Genomic DNA, 13,888 nt, shown 5'->3' with positions numbered 1-13,888 from the left:
CTTCAGTCTCTCCTCCCACTGTGCCCTCATGAAAAACCTCTGGATCGGGTTTGCCCAATGAAAACTGAGAAGCACGCCCCGTCCTAAATAGCAACACTTTGTAAACTGAGTAGTTAATATTAGTGTATTTCTAGTTTTCGTGTGCTATTATGTTCCAGCAAAACGTCAAATAGTCCCATTTCATTTATTTGCGACATTTTATTGCTTGATTAAGTGCTAAATAATAGGCAAACAGCAGATTTATGTAAAAAAAAAAGAAGAAGAAGAAAAACTAAATGCTTAATTAGCCTACTTCACAAGTGCTGATTGATAAATGATCACCATTGTGCTGCTTTGAGCAATCTGGAAATCTGCTCAAGAGGGGCTATACAGTGTAGTAGGTTGTTTTCAGATTGTTAAAAGCTTCAGCTACATCACTATTTTAGAAATGTTTGTCAGTGTAGCTTACTCAATGTAGCCTATGTAGAATGGGGACATAATGTTCAGTCCCCACAAGGTGGCAGTAAGACGTTGTATATGGATGTGCACAGACGCACACATTCGCTTGATTCATGTTTCGTTCTGATTCGTGCTAGTCTGAAACAGTTGAGACATTCTGTGACTCAGACACCAGAGGGCGACGATGCTTTAAATGAAGTTAGATATAAGTTAGATAAGATATTACGCAAAATGTAGGCATATTTAAATCTTTTAAAGATAAATAATTATGTATTGTAGTCCCTTAACTGTTCCTCTTTGCATCAGTGTACCTAATGTAGGGCCTAGCCTACCTATTAAGATTGATATTTTGCAAATAATTTTGTTCCATTATCTGTATTGTCTTAGACTGCATTTATTGGCATTGAACTCCGCCAAGGTTACAGTAAACAACCTTTTAATTAATATTTTTCATGTTAACTCTGTATGATTCACAACTAGTTTTACGCGTACCAATCGTCATTGAAAAAAACAAAACAAAAAAAAAAAAAAACAGTTATAGCATATAAAGAGAACTCAATTCCCTATAAGCCCATAGCAAGATTATACAGAATCTGTATGGCATTTAGGTCAGCACTGAGGGTCAAAAACGCCAGAAAGGGTTCTGATGTACATGCTAAAATCAGCAAACCGATGGAGTTTTTCCAATAACTAGACAGGCTAGTCCATATCGCTATATCAAATGTGACTTGTTCCACTGTGGGCAAGGGCAAAGAAGCTGCAATGTTCTACATGTGGTTCATTTGGCAGTTCATGCAAGAGTTCACAGTTGGTGTCATAATGGACAGTCATCTAATGTTTGTGCTGCTTCCAAAGAGCTTTCAAAGCCCTGTCATGACCACATGTGTGGAGTTCAGCTGATGAGAGGAGGGGTTGATGGTGGAAATTTGAAGGACTTTGCTACAGCATCCAGCAGCAGTACACAAACTTGCAGAGCCCGAATTAATAAATATAAAAATGTCCACATTTTGGATTCAATCAATGATGGATGTGAATGATACAAAGGTAACACCACTTCAGGGAATCCAATCCATGATGGCTAAAACGAGGAAAGACTGAATAGGTGTTAACACTGCACATGTTTGAATGCCATACTAATTATTAATACCATTAATACATGGGTAATTGTTATCCTTGCATTTGTTTAGATGTGAACGATATTGTGTATGAATAAAATTGTTAATGACTTTCATTTGTATTAATTCTTACTGTCAAATGGCAATAAAAATAGTAGCCTAGGCTAACAACTTTATCCATTCAACTTCATGATTAATATGTTGTTCGTGAATATGATATTCGTGAATGAAGCTTCTTATTGTTACGTATAATTTGAACGATAGCCTACCTACAGTATCATGGCAGTTCTAAATGCACCATAAAAAATACTTTTCCCCCCAAAATATTACTCTTAAAAAACACTTGAATACACGTAGGCTATTAAAATTAAACGGATATTAAACAGACACTTCTTTCTAAACGCGTAGTGTTTACCCTTGGTTCAAAGTTCTTTCAGGGATTCGGTTCCATTGAAGCCTTGTTCGAATCTTTGTTCATTGACTTCATTATAAACTTACTCTCATGGCTGCCAATAACTCATAAAGTAGCCTAAAATAATCAAAATGATTAGGATTTTGTGTTTTAATGCTTTAATTACACCTCCTTTCATTAATAATAGATCAAATATTTGAATTGATTAAAACTTTTGCATTTCATTTCGTTGCATTTATTTTAATAATTTTATTCTATTTTTTTATTATTATTTTTTTTTAAAAGGTTAACAATTAGGAGTAATTAAAAATAATTTATCAAAAAAAAAAAATAAGCCCGTTGACACAGTTCCCTCAAAGTCATTTGCCAAGTAGCCTATTTTCACACCTCTACAAATGAAAAAAATGACAGGCATTTCTAATAGAGTGGGAGGTAACCTCTGAAGCGCGCCTGGCTTGATGCTCATATTTAGAGAGCCAGAGGTGTCTGCGGTGTTCAACATGAACCATGAGCTCTCATCTGAACCTCCCAAAAACGTATATTACAGTCTGCAATGTTTACATATGACGCAAAAGAATAAAAAAGAGAGAGCCGGTTTCACAGAGAGAAACACCATGGCGATGGATGGCGATTGTGGCAATGCTTAATTCTTATGACGGATGTACAGAACCGTGATCGAGAGCATCACGGTGTGATTTACACTTTGAGGGATATATAATCACCAACAACAACGATGTCGGTTTTCCCCGTTGTTTTGTTTTGTCACTTGCTTTTTTTAACGAAAATATACCTCTGTATGGAAACTGATTTTTGTGAACCTGTTCGACTTGACCGTGAACATTTCCCAAGTCCTGACAAACCGAACAGAGAACTTGTTGTTTACAGAATAAACGCTTTTAATCAGGAATTTGATCTCAATCTTCTGCCTGACTCAAGTTTTCTGGCTCCTGACGGCACATTTCAATATGACACCTCATCTTCAATTGCTTTTTCAGGACCTGCTCTCAGAAGATGCTTTTACTCCGGTGATATTAACGCAGACAGGAGTTCATACGCTGCTGTCAGTCTCTGTGAAGGTGTCCGAGGTGCGTTTTCTTATAACGGGATGGAGTACCTCATAGAGCGAAGGTCTACCAACACAGATGATGCTGAGAAAACGCACATCATCCGCAGGAGAAGACACCTTCACGCTCGGAACTCAACATCTCGGTGCGGAGTTACATCTGGCTTAAACGCGGGCGGTGTGGAGTCCTTAGAAAAGTACAAGCGCGTGAAGGGACATATGAGGAACTTCACAGAAACTTTGAGCAGATCGAAAAGATTCGCCTCTATACCGAGATACGTTGAGGTCCTGGTGGTCGCTGATGAGTCTATGGCAAAATTCCACGGTGACGACCTGAAGCATTACATTTTGACTCTCATGTCTGTCACTGCAAAGCTGTACAAACACCCCAGTATCTTGAACGCCATCAGTATAGTGGTTGTAAAGCTTATGGTGATTAATGAGGCAGAAAAGGGACCCAAAGTATCCAGTAACGCGGCACTAACACTGCGCAATTTCTGCACCTGGCAGAAGAAGCTGAATAAGAACAACGACAAACACCCAGAGTATTGGGACACGGCTATTTTGTTTACAAAGCAGGTAAGAAATACATACGGGTCAATGCTATATTAAGCAATTTAAAACACCCCCAAAAATGTAATTCATCCCAAATGACTTCAATACATCCCTTGATGAACATGTTTTGTTGTTGTTTTTTGATGAAATGTATATATACTGTATATACACACACACACATTTGGTCAAGGTGCCAAGAAATTATTTTATTACTTTTTTTTAGTTGCCTACTCAAAATATTTGCTGAAAATGGTATGTTTTTTTTTTTTTTAAATGTATCAAACCACCACGAACACAAAGATTACATTTCTACTAAGCACACACGCACACACACTTTTAGCTAGATTGTTAAAATATTTCTACTTTTCATCACCTCTGATATCCTGATTAGTCACTGACCCATTTCTTCTTTTCCTAATTTGTTCCTTATAGTCACCTGGTATGGCTGAGTTTGTTACGCATTACATCCTTTAGTGGTTTCGCCACAGTAGAATCCCTTTCTAAACGAACATGACATGCCATCTGGGTAGAAAACATTTCTGGAAACATGTCAAAGCTAGGGAGTGCTCCTAAAAGAAAATGTAATTTTCTACCATTTGATTCCAATACAAACTTAAAAACAACATTACATCATCAGAAAGCTGAAAGCACATGTCAGGAGTTACAAAAACACCAAATATAATACTGACTCAAGCAGAGGATTGATCGAAGTCAGCTGTCTCGATGATGCCTGCTATGCCAAGATTACATGCGCTGCACCTGTTATTTCAGCAAGCACTTGTAAATAAAGCAATACAAATTTGTTTCTTCTAAATATTTAGTAAAAAAAGCTATCATTTTAAGTGTTAAAAAAGCTTCACTACAGAAAGCTGAACTAATATATCTTCCTTGACAGCATGAAAAAGTTGAACCATTTATTTAAGACATTATGTTCAACGTTTCCAAATGGTATCCCTGAAGACTCCAGGTGGCTGCATTATGATGTTCTCACATGGTTCCATCTGTCCTGTTAACAAGGTCATAACTACAGCTGTTTACAGGCATTCTTGACCACCCTTGCTGGTCCTGTGCTTCTCATTATGTCAATAGCTGTTAAGCTTGAATTCTGATTTGGCTAATTGGAATTAGACGGTACACACATACGCCTAAGCAATAAGATGTGGCTGTTTCTAGCTGTCATCTTCATACTGCCCCCGAAACACTTTATGCCTGATATGTCACAATACAATGACTGATTTCACAGAACCTGTGTGGGGCCACTACGTGTGACACTCTGGGAATGGCTGATGTAGGCACCATGTGTGATCCTAAGAGGAGCTGCTCAGTTATTGAAGATGATGGTCTCCCCTCTGCCTTCACCACTGCACATGAACTAGGTGAGATCTATGGTTGGTTTCAAAGTCAGACTTTTGTATGCAAAAAAAAGAAGGTGAACTGAAGGTCCCTGTCTGAGTTCTCTGCCCAGTGCCCACCCTGAGACTGTCTGTGGTGTAATTATGTCGAATCCTTTAGGGTGATGGGACTTTGATGAGGCTTCTCACTCCTAAAATTCTATCGCTGATTCCTTGATCTTTAAACATGAATGTTGTGCCAGCTGTTTCAAGAAAAAAAAAATCAAACTGTCTTACTCTATTACTAATTTAGTAGAACGATGACAACAACATTCAAGAGTTTTCCACATCTCTTGATCCCTGGGAAACAAAGGTTTAATAAAAGACAGATGAGAAAACATTGGCAGAAGCTGAAAGAACCACATTCACTGTGGCTGGTCCATGAGTGCCATCCTTATATTGTGTGTACAGACCTATTAAACTCTTTAAACATATTTGAATGTGTTAGTCTTGCAGATAGATAGATAGATAGATAGATAGATAGATAGATAGATAGATAGATAGATAGATAGATAGATAGATAGATAGATAGATAGATAGATAGATAGATAGATAGATAGATAGATAGATAGATAGATAGATAGATAGATAGATAGATAGATAGATAGATAGATAGATAGATAGATAGATAGATAGATAGATAGATAGATTAACAGAGACAGACAGAAAGACAGAGGCAGACAGACAGACAGATAGATAGATCAATAGATAGATAGATAGACAGACACAGACAGACAGATAGAATAACAGTTGATAGATAGACAGACACATAGACAGATAGATAGAGATAGAGAGATAGATAGACACAGACAGACAGACAGATAGATAAATATCAAATAAATTGTTGAATACAGTTTATTCAGTAAAGGTAACTGAAATTATTGAATGTGACATGAAATATTTTTGTCAATAGCCAAACTGTGTAAATATAAATATTTATGTCCAAGTTCCCTTATCAAAATTAAAACTGACATGGCTTGACTATTTCTCTGGCTCTTGTCCAGGCCATGTCTTCAATATGCCACACGACAATGTGAAGGCTTGTGAGGAGGCATTTGGAAAGTTGAAGGACAACCATATGATGTCTCCGACACTGATCCAGATTGACCACAACATGCCATGGTCCGTCTGCAGTGCTGCCATCATCACAGACTTCCTGGACGCTGGCCATGGTGAGTTTGCTGACTGCTCTGTTGCGATCAACACTGACGTGTGTATCTCAGCCACATCGAACAATATGCTCAGCACAAATGTACTCTTTGCTCTCTAGGTGACTGTCTGCTGGATCAGCCCCAAAAGCTCCTGGCTCTTCCAGAGGACCCTCCGGGTGTCAGCTACTCGCTCACCCGTCAGTGCGAGCTGGCCTTCGGCTCAGGATCTAAGCCTTGCCCGTATATGCAGGCCTGCTCCAAACTGTGGTGCACTGGGAAAGCTAAAGGACAGCTGGTGTGCCAGACCCGCCACTTTCCCTGGGCTGACGGGACGACCTGTGGAAGCAACAAGCTGTGCTACCGAGGGATTTGTACTGATAAGCAAAATACTACCAAAGATAAGGTGAGTGATACATCTAACTGCAGACAAATGCGCTTGATTTGTCAGTCACCTCTGGATATTAAAATAAAAAGTTTAAGCATATGTGATGCATTGCCGCGTGAGAGAGACGAGGGTGCGTGTGTGTGTGTGTGTGTGTGAAGGGGTTCTTTCTTTAGGCTATATTACGTTTACTTCTTAAAAACATCAAAGCTAAACATCATATTTAGTCAAACCGCATCACGACATCACTAAATACAGTATGGGATTAAAAGCAGCGAACATCAATGTATAGGCTTAGGCACGGGCGGAAATATTGGCGCTGGGTCAAAAAAAATGCGGGGGACAGAATCGTTACCTTGATTCAGCGACGCTGAAAGGAAGCGATCCCAAACTTTAGACATTTTCTGCCGTTTATGGACATCTACTCTCCGCCATCGCGCCAAATAAATTCAAAATGTATCATGCACTATGGTGTGCTTCCTGAACATTGAACAACGGTCCGTGTGAAATCAGATCCCTGCGCGTATAGTGCGCGTCATAGGAATTTAACGAGGCTTCGAGGCAGAGTTTTTGCCTCGAGGAATTTTTGTAATCGAGTAAATCGAGTAACTCGATGAATCGTTGCAGCCCTATTATAATATATTTTAAAAAATTATTTATTACTGTGATGGCAAAGCTGGATTTTCAGTATCATTACTCCAGTCTTCAGAGTCACATGATCCTTCAGAAAGCATTCTACAAGCTGATTTATAGTACAAGCATTTCTTATTATTAAAAGTGTTGAAAACAGTTGTGCTGTTTAACATTTTTGTGGAAACCAATTTTCAGTATTCTTTGATGAACAAATATTTTCATTTGAAATATAAATATTTTGTAACATTATTAATGTCTTTACTGTCACTTTTAATAATGTTACGTGTCCTGGCTGAATAAATGTTTTTGTTTCTTTCAGAAAAAGTCTTACTGACTTTTGAACAGTGTATATACACAGAATAGTGTACACACAGTGTATACAATAAATTATTATATTATTGATGAAGACAATGAAGTATTTTTGTCCAATTTTTCAGTAAAAAAAATATTAGTAAAGGGTAAAAAGGGTTAGTTCACCCAAAAATGAAAATTCTGTCAGTAATTATACTCACCCTCATGTTGTTCCAACCCCGTAAGACTTTCGTTCATCTTCAGAACACAAATTAAGATATTTTTGATTAAATCTGAGTGCTGGCTCAGTCCTCCTGCAGGCTTATGGACACCTTAACTTGCTGGCCCAGAAAATGTATGAAAGAATTGTTAATATAGTCCAAGTGACTCCAGTGGCTCAATCTTAAGTTTATAAAGCGACGAGAATACTTTTTGTGCGCAAAAAACAAACAAAAATAACGACTTTATTCCACTATTCATTTCATTCTCTGTGGCTCGAGGTAGTTTACTTAGTGTTTTTGCGCAGCGCGTCTGTGTTGAACGTCACCACGTAGGCTCACTATTGGGCGATGCTGGTCATGTGTGATGCGTGGTGACGTGCAACACAGAAGCGCTACACAAAAACACTACGTGAAAAGACTCGAGGCCCAGAGAGAAGGAAATGAAAGTGGAATAAAGTCGTTATTTTTGTTTGTTTTTGCGCACAAAAAAGTATTCTCGTCGCTTTATAAACTTAAGATTGAGCCACTGGAGTCACTTGGACTGTATTAACGATGTCTTTAATACATTTTCTGGGCCAGCAAGTTATAGTGTCCATAAGCCTGTGGAGGAGTGAGCCAGCACTCAGATTTCATCAAAATTATCTTAATTTGTGTTCCGAAGATGAACGAAAGTCTTACGGGGTTGGAGCAACATTAGGGTGAGTAATTACTGACAGAATTTTCATTTTTGGGTGAACTAACCCTTTAATATTTGTTGAGGATGTTCGCCAGTCTTTTCATCAGGTATGTAATCATTTCTGAGTCGTGTGGACTCTTTCCGCAGGTAGATGGCCGTTGGGGTCGATGGGGTCTGTATGGTCCGTGTTCCCGTATGTGTGGGGGAGGGGTGCAGCTCGCCAAAAGGGACTGTAACAACCCCGTCCCTGAAAACGGGGGCAAGTACTGCCAAGGACTGAGAGTGAAGCATCGCTCCTGCAACGTAGAGCCTTGTAAAGATTCAGGTAAACTAAATCTTTCAGCCTCATGTTAAACAATGAATGAGTCAATATCTGTGTCTGACGATGATTGTTTGTGACAGGAAAGAGCTTTCGTGAGGAGCAGTGTGAGGCGTTCAATGGCTTCAGTCTGAACACTAACAGACTGAGTCCGTCTGTGGTCTGGGTCCCGAAATACTCTGGAGTCTCTGTTAAGGACAGATGCAAGCTCATCTGCCGAGCCAATGGCACCGGATACTTCTATGTCCTCGCGCAGAAGGTAAATAAATTGATATACCCGCTTCAATATTTCAAAGTTGTTTGACATTAGTGGTTTATATGCAGGAGGAGTTCTGAGCCAGTTTTTTATCTCATGGAAATAATAACATCCATTTTTCAAAGTGAACAAGATACTTTTAAAAAGTAATGGGAGCTTATCTCTCAGATAATGGCTGTGTGGAGTGACACAGTGCAGGGCTGCTTGTCACAATCACTCATGCTGTAGATGAGAAGAGAGAATCAGCCACAGTATCAGCAACCTAGCTAGTGTCTCAGCTTACAATAGTTACACAACTACGACCATGTCCTAACCAGCTGCAACACAACAAAGCGACGAGTGATGCTAGTCTGTTAGTCGCTTGGTTTCTATTTATGAGCTAGCCACGCCCACATGACGTCCCATTGGACCAAAATCCTGCTTCTCGTGTATAGTAAATACATTTTTTTTCATATTATCGTCATAATATTTTGCACTACTTGGTCAACGTACCACACACTGCACCCTTGTACTTATTTATTATTACTGACTTCTGTATATTTCATACTTTTACTTCTATGTATTTTATATAAGTTATTTATTATATAATACTTATACTTACATTTCTAATACTTTCTTACTTAAATCTATCTTTGACCATCTTTAGGCCATTGAAAAGTTTAAGAAAGGTTGAGCAGCATATTGGAATGATTTCTGAAGCATCATGTGACACTGAAGACTGAAGTAATGATGCTGAAAATTCAGCTTTGCCATATAATAAATATATTTCATTCTCATTTTTTTTTTCTATTTAAATACTTTAAAACAACCAGTGGAGGACAAAAATAAGATTGTTTTTGTACAATGATAAAAAAAAAACCAAAGAGTTTGACTTGATGAAACATGGACAAGGAGAGGTAGAAGTGTTCCTGTTGCTCATTTGGCAGAACATACCACTAACAACACCAAGGTCATAGGTTTTACTGGGAACTACTCTTGTATAACTCAACACCTTTAAGTTACCATACTTAAAAAGAGGCCGATGGTGTAGTGACTGTGAATGTTATCTGTGTGACAGGTGGTGGACGGAACCACTTGTTCCCCTGATACCTCAGCGGTGTGTGTTCAAGGAAAGTGCATCAAGGCTGGCTGTGATGGCAAACTGAGCTCCAACATGAAGTTTGACAAGTGTGGTGTGTGTGGTGGTGACAACCAAAACTGCAAGAAAGTCTCTGGAATGTTCACAAAACCCATGTAAGTGCTTTATCTTTGAGTGAGTATGTGGTTTTAATTTTATTTATATACATCTTTAATATTATTATTTATTTTATTGTAATATTTTAATTTAATAATTTAATCATATAAATGTTAAAGTCTGGTGGAACAACTTCATTTCCCATAATGCTATGACATGTTGAATTTTTTTTGTAAATTCCACTTCAACTTCTTATTTCACCTGTCATTCCAGTACAACTTCCAATTTAACTTCTAATTCAAATTCCTGAGCTGTGTCAAAAATTCAAATTCATGCACCAAAAAGAAGCCAAATCTTTAATTCTGAATATTGTCCAATCCTGTGATCTGCTTTTACAGGAATGGATATAACTTTGTGGTGACTCTACCGGTTGGAGCTGCAAACGTGGACGTAAGGCAGCGCGGTTACCGCGGTTTGATTAACGATGACAACTATTTAGCAGTAAAGAATGTCCAAGGCAAATACCTCCTGAATGGAAACTTCGTGGTCTCAGCGGTAGAAAAAGACATTATCGTAAAGGGAAGTTTGCTGCGCTACAGTGGAACCGGCACATCGGTGGAGACGCTGCAGGCCACTAGACCTCTCAAAGAGTCTCTCACCGTGGAACTGTTGTCGGTGGGTAAAATGACACCGCCTCGTGTGCGCTACTCCTACTACCTGACTGTGGGAAATAAACAGGGCAAGATCTTAAAGAAGGAGGAGAGGAACCCTACCCATAACAGCGTGCTGGAAGACAGCAATAAAGTGGAACTGAAGAAGCCGGCCTATAAGACGCCGTCTTATAAGTGGGTAACGGCGGATTGGAATAAGTGCTCAGTTACTTGTGGGAACGGTGTCCAAAGTAGATTGATAGAGTGTCTGGACTCGGATGGGGAAACAGCCACACACTGTGACGGCACCCAAAGGCCCAGTACTATGAGGGTGTGTGGTGACCCTTGCCCAACGTGGAGCATCGGCGAATGGTCCTCATGCTCTAAAACCTGCGGGAAAGGCTATAAGAGACGCCCACTGCGATGCATCTCTCAGACTGGGCTGCTTTTCCCAAGAGACCATTGCTCAAGCAAAAGAAAGCCACAGGAACTGGACTTTTGCACCGTTCGGCCCTGCTAGAGACCCATTCTGTGTGTTCTGGGACCCATTTTTTGGAGCTAAAACGAGCAGTGATCTTTATACTTGTGCGTTCTGTGGTGCCTCACTTTTTTTTTAATGGGAATACCGTCATGAAATAAAGACAAAGACGATGAGGAATTTTACCATGTAACATTTTAAGGTATAGTTAGATATCACCTACCTCGAAAAGGACAGGGTGTTTTAAAGCAACCAAATAAAACAGACCACGTAAAGTTGTAAAATGTCGTTATGGCATTAACGCTGTCACAAAAAACGACTTTTACAGCATCTCCTCTGCATGTGGTTTGTAGATAAAGTGAAGATATCAGATTTGTGGCAAAAGTGTTTGAGTTTGTATTCAGACTTTATATACATGTGAATAATTTGATCTAAATGTGAAGCATATTGTATGCAAAAATAGGGCATCTTGGTCCATGCACTATTGATAATTTGTATTCGTATATTAAGATGAGCTAGTCAGTAGATTAAAGTGTTCCTAATCATTGAAGGTCCAACAAGCAGAATTTAGGGTTACATATAAGTATAGAGAAGACAAAACAATGGCGCCATTGTTTGAGTTTATTAAACATAATCAGTATCTCACCGTACTGTACTGTACTAAACTTCATCAGTTCAGCTTCTGTAAGTATACCATAAGAAAGTCTTTGGGTCTTGTAAAACTGAACTCTGCTAAAAGACACTGATGCAAATATTGTACAATGGCTGCCCTAAATCTAAAAATCTATAAAAATAAAGATAAATCTAACTAAACACAGTTTTCAGTTTTGGATTAGGGGTGGATACAGGTAAAGTGAGATACTTTCTGATCCTTTGCCATTGCCTTTTTAAAATGTGATGCCAAATGGCTGAACCTCTTATACAATAAACATTTTAATAGCTAAACTCTCCACAGTATACAGAGGGGGGGAAAAAAGAAGAAATATTAAACAAAAATATAAGTTGTATTTTGCCTGTATTCATACTAAACATGAAGCTGCTATGGCCACTATGATTTTAGTAAAGTCACCATGTCTGGATGGAAAATCAAGTGTTTTATTGTAAATTAATTAGATGTATTCTCTGCTGGACTTATGAAGATGTTTTGTAATTTGTGCAAACAATCCCTGTAAACCAGACGTTGTCGCATTCATTTAAAAGGTGCTCCCTTATTTCATGTTTTTATTTTTTCATCATTTGTTAATACAGCAAAAGGCACTCATGTTTTTTTTATTGAAATTCATTGTATACTATGTATACATCCATCGACTGTGCACAAATAAATACAGAAATTACATGAAATGTTTAAAGGTATCTCCTCACACTCTTGGGTATGGGGAAGTGTGTATGGAACATGAATATGTTAACGAAAAGCCTCAAACTGTGCTGAAAAGTCATTTGGTCATGCATGCCACACTATAGGTAATCACTTTACCAAAGGCCGGACGAAGCATCATGGAAAATCCCATGGTATTCAGTGACACTGGAATTCTGCTGAGACGACTGAAAACTCGCTACCTCACGCCTGATAATCCACTACAATTGTGTGACAGAGCTCAACCATCTGACAGACTGATAGACTGATCGACTGAAAGACTGATAGAGACCGATAGGCTGATAGACTGATCGACCGATAGACAGATAGATAGATAGATAGATAGATAGACCGATAGATAGACCGATAGATAGACCGATAGATAGATAGATAGATAGATAGATAGATAGATAGATAGATAGATAGATAGATAGATAGATAGATAGATAGATAGATAGATAGATAGATAGATAGATAGATAGATAGATAGATAGATAGATAGATAGATAGATAGATAGATAGATAGATAGATAGATAGATAGATAGATAGATAGATAGATAGATAGATAGATAGATAGATAGATAGATAGAGCATCAGAATGGATGGATGCTTTTTCAGGTGAAACCTAGAAGTGTGGAAACCATAAAATATCTGCATTCATAAGCAGTCACATTAAATGGGACTATTTCTCTTTGTCAGCCCTGCACATCCCCTGTCAATTAAAACCAGTGGTGGTCAGCTATTTCCAACTCAACGATTTCCAACTCAGTGATTTCACAACAATTGAAATCCCCCCCTCTTCCAGAATGATAACATTAGTCGCAGCAAGCACTAACTTGGCATTAAAATTACAGTATTAAAAAGTCAAGCCAAGCTTGACCAAGTCAAACTCGAGCCAAGGTTAAATTAAATCGTACTTTTAAATAAAAAATAATAATTAAACAATATAATACATATATAAAAACAATAATATATAGTTTTTATAAATTAAAACAATGCATTGTTTTATTATTGTTTCATTGTTGTATGTAATACTTACAGTACCTTATGCCTCTGAATCTATGCCTGCTTACCCTCATATCACTTTCAAATTTATTTCTAGAACACAGTTCCAGTAGTGGGATTGAATGTGAGATTGAATAAGTGCACTCAATCACCTTCAAAATGGCTTCGGACACCCAAATGGTCGTTCCCTCAAATAGTGCCCTATTTAAAAAAAATTGGCTTTTAGTATGACTTACTGTTATCTATATAAGCTAGTGTGCTCCAAAACAATGACAGAATTCGCATTTAGAAGACCATACCTAACGTTGAAAATGAAAATGAGG

General features: G+C 38.3%; 2 protein-coding genes across 2 annotated transcripts in view; both read left to right on the top strand.

The window, feature by feature from the left end:
* LOC308693715 (E3 ubiquitin-protein ligase TRIM39-like) overlaps positions 1-13,888 on the top strand; it is a gene marked incomplete at both ends in the record, with an annotated part of 764,022 nt that overhangs the window by 321,488 nt on the left and 428,646 nt on the right. The window lies entirely within an intron of this gene.
* On the top strand, positions 2,444-12,622 carry adamts15b (ADAM metallopeptidase with thrombospondin type 1 motif, 15b). The gene is made up of 8 exons (XM_081370691.1): positions 2,444-3,607; positions 4,827-4,959; positions 5,979-6,146; positions 6,245-6,528; positions 8,476-8,653; positions 8,731-8,906; positions 9,961-10,136; positions 10,476-12,622. The coding sequence occupies exons 1-8, from the start codon at positions 2,699-2,701 to the stop codon at positions 11,245-11,247; spliced, it is 2,796 nt and encodes a 931-aa protein (XP_081226817.1). The 5' UTR covers positions 2,444-2,698; the 3' UTR covers positions 11,248-12,622.

The sequence above is a fragment of the Scardinius erythrophthalmus genome (genome assembly GCF_964197995.2).
Source record: "Scardinius erythrophthalmus genome assembly, chromosome: 7".
NCBI lineage: Eukaryota > Metazoa > Chordata > Actinopteri > Cypriniformes > Leuciscidae > Scardinius > Scardinius erythrophthalmus.
Note: the sequence above shows the minus strand (reverse complement) of the source record. Positions and strands in the feature narration are given on the sequence as shown.

What these genes read in the sequence shown, in the direction of transcription:
- adamts15b (XM_081370691.1), top strand. Translation starts at nt 2,699, where the DNA reads ATGTCGGTTTTCCCCGTTGTTTTGTTTTGTCACTTGCTTTTTTTAACG. An exon ending in CACCACTGCACATGAACTAG is followed by an intron (nt 4,960 to 5,978) that starts GTGAGATCTATG and finishes GCTCTTGTCCAG; the next exon opens with GCCATGTCTTCAATATGCCA. An exon ending in CTTCCTGGACGCTGGCCATG is followed by an intron (nt 6,147 to 6,244) that starts GTGAGTTTGCTG and finishes TTTGCTCTCTAG; the next exon opens with GTGACTGTCTGCTGGATCAG.